The sequence below is a fragment of the Eumetopias jubatus genome, unplaced genomic scaffold, assembly GCF_037043125.1.
Source record: "Eumetopias jubatus isolate StellerSeaLion01/CBP00866 unplaced genomic scaffold, mEumJub1_p1.0 scaffold_11, whole genome shotgun sequence".
NCBI lineage: Eukaryota > Metazoa > Chordata > Mammalia > Carnivora > Otariidae > Eumetopias > Eumetopias jubatus.
The window spans coordinates 113,663,707-113,671,292 of record NW_028274817.1 but is presented as its reverse complement, the minus strand read 5'-3'; the positions used below and the strand labels follow the sequence as shown (position 1 = coordinate 113,671,292).

General features: G+C 54.0%; 1 protein-coding gene across 2 annotated transcripts in view; it reads left to right on the top strand.

The window, feature by feature from the left end:
* The first annotated feature begins 4,255 nt into the window (after positions 1–4,255).
* The window catches only part of NHS (NHS actin remodeling regulator), a 344,262-nt gene continuing 340,931 nt past the window's right edge, over positions 4,256–7,586 (top strand). For both annotated transcript variants that reach the window (XM_088028512.1, XM_088028511.1), the window contains exon 1: positions 4,256–4,802. In XM_088028512.1, the coding sequence (XP_087884638.1) occupies positions 4,256–4,802 (547 nt within the window). The remainder of the gene's footprint in view (positions 4,803–7,586) is intronic.

The following is a 7,586-nucleotide window of genomic DNA, read 5'->3' as shown; positions in this document are numbered from 1 at the left end:
AGTTTCCCAAGAATGGCAACCTCTCTCTCCTCCTCCAGCCATCGCTACCCACTCTCGGATCTGCTCTTCCTCCTTTGGCAAGTACAATGCACCTCCATTGCCAGATATTTTAACATTACATTTTATGGGCATACCATATTCATTTACTCCCAAGTTGTTGCTTTTTACTTATGTAAACTTGATATATTTTTCTATCTGTAAAGTGGTTTGGGTAACTTGGGTTGGGATGGAATGCTCATGATTTCCCCCCCAAAAATTAATGAAAATACTTTTTATTTAACAGCTTTTTACTTAGTGGCAGGGCTTTCAGGAGTGAATTAGAGTGATTAGGTGAGGAATCGGTGCAACTGGGTGGAGGAAGGGAGACTCCAGTCACTATAATTACATGATTATGCTAACGAGCCCATGTATCTCCTGGAATTTCTTAGACAAAATAAATATTTTTCAAGTATAAATAATGATGGTGCAGCATCAATGCTGGGATATTTGAAACAGAGCAGACATTTTTGGTGAAGAATCTTTCAGGAAACTGTTTTGTTGCTTGGGAGGCTCTAGAGGAGCTTGACTGTTGGCACTGGTTCCCCCTGGGCTGCAGCAGGCAGGAGCGTGACTGGGGGGTGTGGTGACATAGATGGGGTATTTCATTCATTTTACAATGGCCTTAGGTTTATACTGACCGAACATTAGCATCTATGGGGAAATTGTGCTGGCCTTTGAGCTGCGTGAGTTTGACTGCTGGGGATTAGGCCAGTTATTTTTAAATGCTGCCTTTCCTTTCCATTTTGGCTACAAGCTCATGGTAGTAAAGGGGCACATGGGGGGGGTGCGGTATGTGATCGGGAGAGATGAACACGCACATAAGTAGGTATAGTAGTCTGGCTTCAGATCCCAACCTTGATTTCATCAGGTTTTTGCGGGAAAAGCCAGAGTAAAATGGTGCGATCGGGGATTTGATTAAGGAAGGCACAGCTCCTGTGGATGTGTGGAAAACGCATCAGCATTAAGAATATTCATACATCTCATCATGATTACATGTGGTTGCTACACTTTTATTGATTTCAGTATTTCAGTTCTATACATTAGGAGCCAAGCTGAAGAGTGTGTGTGTGTGTGTGTGTGTGTGTGTGTGTGTGTGAGAGAGAGAGAGAGAGAGAGAGAGAGAGAGAGAGGGAGAGAGAGGGAGAGAGAGAAAGAGGAAGGTAGGTCACATAGGAGAGGCTTAAAATGGGAAGAGGTACAGTGAGGCTAGGAAGTTGTCTTAAAGCTGTCCTTGGATAGCTGACACATAGTTTTTATTTAGGTGGTGTTCCAGATGTAGAACAATCACATTTCTAAACGTGCCTTTATTCATACTTTACAGTGGACTGAGAACGGAAGGGATCAAAAGCCAAAATCAAAGCTTTTAATTTTGAACCCAATGGCTTTATTAGCACATGACTAGGAGTCCAGGAGATTACAAAGAGAGTTTTCTTTTTTGCATAGTTGAAGTGTGCTTTGAATCATTTTGAAATCTTGACTTCAGTCTCTGCTGACCACTTCGGGGCAGGCACCAACGTCCCTAGCCTGTTCTTGAACTTAATTACCCCCTGGAATCCTCCTCCTCCTAGACCTGGAGGAAGACTCTTCCTCTTCTGTGAGACTCTTTTGCCCTCTCCTTCAGTCAAGCCTGGCGGTGCCTCAGGGACCCTGGGGCCCAGGAAGGAACTCACCAATGATCCCAAGCTCCTTTTAGGAGTGACAACCCAAGCCGGCTCATTGCCCCTGTGAGTGCTCAGCTGAGCCCACTCTACTGGCCCTCTGGGTGCTATTAATAGGACAGTGCTGGGTGAGGGGGAGTGACAGGCAGGGTCGACTTGCCACAAGGCTTGCTAACTGGATGCCTTTAAAACCCCTCATTGTTCTTTATGCCTCAGTATGTTTAGGGAGGAGTGTGTGGCTTGGCTACCTAGCAGAACTCATGTTCAGAATTTCGAACATATTAAAAAGTCAAGCTGAATTTGAAAACAACCAGCTCTAAGCTTTTTAGATTTGTGAGATAAAAAACAACTCCTAAAAGACCCTTTTCCAAAATATTTTCTTTTTTCATTTTTTGTTTGGAAACAAAACCAAATGTAAAGTTGCAAGAAACGTACAATGACTCCCAAAATGCCCTTTACCTAGACTCATTATTTTGCCATATTCACTTTTTTCTCTGTCTTTGTACATAGACATGACTATTATCATCATTATTCTTGTTGTTGTTACTGAACTGATTATGTGTACCTTGCAGACATCATGACCCTTTACCCTCAAATTCCCAGCCTGGATCTTTTATGAACAAGGATGTTCCCTTGCCAAAATGTTATTAATTTTTTTTTAAAGATTTTATTTATTTATTTGACAGAGAGAGAGAACGAGAGAGGGAACAGAAGCAGGGGGAGTGGGAGAGGGAGAAGCAGGCTTCCCACCAAGCAGGGAGCCCGATGCGGGGCTCAATCCCAGGATACTGGGATCATGACCGAGCTGAAGGCAGACGCTCAACGGCTGAGCCACCCAGGCGCCCCATGTTATTAATTTTTTTTTTTGGTAGAATAAGAGAAGGAAGGGTCTGTTGAAGCCTTCATAACCAAAGTGTGGGCCAGTCCAAAGTGCTGACTGTGGGGGCCCTGTGCAGGCTCCCACTAAAGGCAGGGAGAGCGGAGAGGAGGCACTACCGCAGGGCTGGAGGACTTTATTGTTGCCATAAAACATATTTTTTCCATGTTCTCTTTAGACACAAGAAATGAAGGCTGCATTCCCAAGATCTGGCTTGTGGCTTTAAAATAAAAAAAATATTTTTACAGTATTCTTTTTGGAGGGATGAAAGCATGTGTTTTATTAACATTTCCCAAACTTTTTTTTAGGTTTTAGGCTGACAGCATCCAGCCTGCAGACTGCGGCAATCGAAATACATGCATTTTTAGAAATTATACCTTTCAGTTAACTGCAGGGGAAAACTTTCTTCTGGGAATCATCATCTCTCTGATAGAGAACTCGAAAATCCCTGTGTATGATCAGCCCAGTAGGGTAACACGCAGGTGATCCGGCTTATCTCACCTAACATGCCAATGAGTTTTGCAATCAGTTTTCTGGGGCTTTTGCTCATTGTTGGTTTGGGCCTCATTCATGATACTCTTTAGAGACCTGGCCTAACGCAGGCGGCCGAGAGTTGCCTGGAAAGAGGTATCAACAGCATCCTGGCCACTCTGGGAAGCGCCCAAGCCTCATCACCTCCCACCCCAGCTGTCCCACGACGCTTACAGAGCCCGGGGGCTCTCCGAGGGGCAGCCCAGCTTTTCCTGCTAAGGACCCAAAGGACTTGCTCAGAGCTGGAATTCAGCGAAGCAACTTGCTCCAACACGCCAAATCTGCCGCAACCCCAATACCCCACCCTCCTGCCTCTGCGCTCGCTACCCACACCCCCAACCCCAATTTGAGGACTTCCTGCCCCCATCACGCTGAGAGTCTCAATCCTAACCCCTTGGATGCGAGTGTCTTTGCGTCGGAGCGCGCCGGGCGCGGCGAGGCCACCAGTGACTCCCAGCGGCCGCACAGGGCGCTGCGCCCCCCTCGCCCCGGCCTCCCTCCGCCCTGCGTCCGCCCCGCCACCCCCGCGCCGCCTCCTGCACTCGGGCTGGAGGCGGATTCCTCTCTCCGGGTTTTCAAAGCGCCTTTCCGAAACCTCCTCCCCGCCCAGAGAGGGAGTGAGATCCCGGGCGCAGTCGCTCCCCGGAGCGGCCGAGGGGCGCGCGGGGAGAGGCCTGCGCCGGGGTACTTTCAAACTGAGGCGCGCGCACACACTCACACACACACACACACACACACACACACACACACACACACACACACACACACACATACACGCCCATTTATATAGGCGGTGGCGGCGGCAGCGGCCGGGGCGCCGGCGGCGAGGCAGGAATGATGGAGCTGAGCCAGCCGACCCGGGTCGGAAGCAAGTGAGGAGAGCCCAGGCGCACCCCGGGATTTCTGTGCCCCGCTCTTGTCATCCTACCCAGGGAACGGTGCGCCCGGAGGTCGACCAGGTGGACTGATTTGCCAGAGGGGCGGGGAAGAGGAGGAGACCAGGTGAGCTGAGGAGCCCTCGCGTCTCCGGACCGCCCGGTCGCGCCTTTGCCCGACTCCTGCTCCCTCTCCGCCCAGGTGGGCGCGCCCGGTTCCCCGCTCGCAAGGGGCGCTTTGAGGAGACCAGAAAGTCTCGGCCCGGCTTCGCGGGATGCCTTTCGCCAAGAGGATCGTGGAGCCGCAGTGGCTGTGCCGGCAGCGGCGCCCGGCGCCCGGCCCGGCGGAGGACGCTAACGGGGGCAGCGCTGAGCCGCCGCCGCCCCTGCAACCGCCGGACCGACGGGACGAGGCCGTGGCGCCGGGGCCGGAGGATCCCACCCGCGCGCCTCCCGGGCCGCCGCCGCCGCCGCCGCCCCTGCCCGCGCCGACCGACCAGGCGCAGCCGCCGCACGGCGAGGCGCCAGCAGCGGGCGAGGAGAGCGCGGCGGGGGTCGCGGAGGCGGCGTCCGCGGCTGGCGAGGCGTCCTCGGCGGCAGCCGCGGCCGTGTTGCTCATGCTGGACCTGTGCGCGGTCAGCAATGCCGCGCTGGCCCGCATCCTCCGGCAGCTCTCGGACGTGGCCCGGCACGCGTGCAGCCTCTTCCAGGAGCTCGAGAGCGACATCCAGCTGACCCACCGCCGCGTCTGGGCGCTGCAGGGCAAGCTCAGCAGCGTGCAGCGCGTCCTTGGCACGCTGGACCCCAAGCAGGAGGCAGTGCGTGAGTACCCGCGCCGTCCGCCCGCCCGGCGCTCCGCTCCGGCGCCGCACCCTCGCGCCCTCCCCGGTCGCCGCAATCCCAGCCCCGCGGCGCCGCGCCCGCTGCAGCTTGCACCTTAACTCTCGCCTCCCCACCCTCCCCTCCTCTGGGACCCACCCCAGGCCTCCCGGTGCTGGGAGTTCCCGCTGGGCGGGAGGCGGGGATGCAGTCGCGGAAGGGGGTGGGGGGGGGAGAAAGTTAAAGGGGCGGCCTGGGAACTCGTAGGCAGCCGCGGGCTGAGAGGGAGAGTGTTGGGGACACAGGAGGCAGAGGGGTCTGTCATTCATTCCCGGGACTCGCCTTCCCCGGGGGTGGGGGTGGGGGATTGGTGCAACTTCGGTGGTTTCCAGCAGTCCAGCCCCGAGCCCTGTAGTACCCTCCGTGCGTGCCTGGGGGGCTCGAGGAGTAGCGAGCGTCCTTTTAGGGCTTCTGCAACGCCGTAGCGGTTTTGTCACTCTTACTGTTACCTCAGGGTCTGCGCCGAGCCCCGAACTTGTGCCTGCGCTTGCGTGCGACGTAGCGCGGCGCCGTCCGCCGCGCGAGTGAACTCCGAAGCCTCTGCTCTAACCTTGTGGCCCCGAGGGGCCGCGGGGATGGGCGTGGAGGCAGGAGTGTCCCAGACCCTGGGCATCTTTCCCGCGCCCAGCAGCACAGGGCTCCTACTAAATGGCTCTCGATGCCGTCTGCCTTCTGAGGAGCCTGGAGGCGTGTCCCCCTCCCCCCCTCCCCCACCGTGTACTGTCGCCCAAAATCCACCCGCGTGTGGAAGACCCTTGGGCATCTTTGCTGCCCTTTAACTTCACTCTTGCGACACCCTAGGGCTCCCAATAAATGTCCTTCTGTGTCATCTGCCCTCCGAGGGGCGCTCAGGTCGGTCAAATCAGGCGGCGGCCGAAACCTTTAGGAACGAACCGACGGTGGGCGGGGGCGCTAGGCCCGCGCGCCGGTCCTTTGGCGCCTAGTCCGGCTGCGACGCTCGTGGCGAAGGTGATGTCAGCGGCTCTGGCTTACATAAGAAGCTTCCTCCGTTGCTGCAGCAGCTGCGCCGGAGCGCGGTGGCCGCGGAGCGCGCGAGGCGGGGGCGCTGTCGCGGCATCCTTCCTCGGGGATTTCCGGGCACCTCTGCCCTGCAGCCCAGCCCCCTCGCCGACGCTCCCCACTCGCGCACCCCCCCCAAACAAACAAAAAAACCCCCTCTGCACCGCGCCCCGGGAATTCGCTGCTTTTCTGCAATAACAATAATAATAAGCGTAATGAATAAATGATGTGCGCGATCGGTTTTCGCAGCTATAAAAGACCCAGAGTTGGGTTAATGACTGGTTGTTTAAAAGGGCAATTCCGGGATGAGTTCTGGAAAGAATTAGGACTGCCGTAGGCCAAGTCGTATTTTACTTTTGGGACTTGAAGTGAGCGCTTTAATCCTGCCTCTTTTTTTTTTTTTTTTTAACCCCCAAACCACACAGCAGGGACAAGCCCTTCACTTTCTACAGCGCTGATATCTGGGGAGTGCGGTTGGGGTGAGTGGTGGTTTCACTTCAAAAGAACTGGAGGGAAGTTTTGCAGACAACGTTGAGTGGTGCATACATTTGTGTGTGTGTGTGTGTGTGTGTGTGTGTCACATCGCTCCTTAAATTAGATCTCACACAAGTGAAACTCAGTGCTGGAGCAGAATGTGCCCCCTTCTCCCCTCTTTCTTTAGAGACAGCAGTGGGCAGTTATGTGTCTGGCATTTAACATAGTCCTTTCAGGCCCTTTTACAGGAGTGCAAACTAATGGTGGATGGAGAAAAGAGGATTTTTGATGACTATATACTCTTTATATGTATGTATACACGAAGAGATAAATAAATATGGGGCTAATTAATACCCAGGGATGAACTTAAAAATCTATTTTTAAGTTTTTCTAAAGCATCATCTCCACACTTTGTGTCCAGACCTTTCCCTTCCCTTGTCCATGTAAATTTAGGATGGCGTTGTTGTTTGACGTCATAGAAAACGTTACCTTCGGGAGGAAAAGCACAATACTGTGTGTTTTCATTTGGGTTTCCTAGCATGCGGACAGAGAGACAAGGATTTCTGTGTGAGTAGTTTATTTGAGGGGGGATTCCAGAAAGCACAAGGAGGTGGGGAGTGGGGAGGTGGGTCAGGGAGGGGAGGGAAGCTCATGCATGTTGTGAGCTGCTTATCACTGTGGGCAGCTGGGGTTCAATCCAGCACACACCCCAGAAGTGTTCCACTGAGGAGTGAGGGATGCTGGAGTATTTATTTACCCACCAACTTCTACTCCTGATTGATGGAATGTAGCACTTGGAGCATGAACTCCCTGGCTCCTGGGGCCTGCCCCATGTGTGGGCTCAGCATGCTCCTGGGCCAGGTAGAGAGTTACAAAAAGCCTATGTTGTGAACAGGAATGTCTGCAGGGAGGGGTCCTCTTGGGGAGGGCAGAGGGGCTATGGGTGGGCTACCAGTGGCATCTTCTGCATTATGCATCTCCCTTCAGCGCTGCTCAAGGCCTAGGGGAGTTTCAAAGGGAGAGGAAGCCTAAAAGATAAAAGAGACTCATGTGCCCTTTTCTCCTCATTTGAATGTGTCTGGGTACCTCCATACCCCCTGGATAGCCTTCCCAGCCTGATCATTGTCCCTGTGTAGTCTGCATGCTGCTCCATCCATGCACAGTTGCTTTCTCTTACCTTGAGCCAGGCTGGGGTAGCTTTTGCAGGAGTGACATGATCTGACATACACTTTA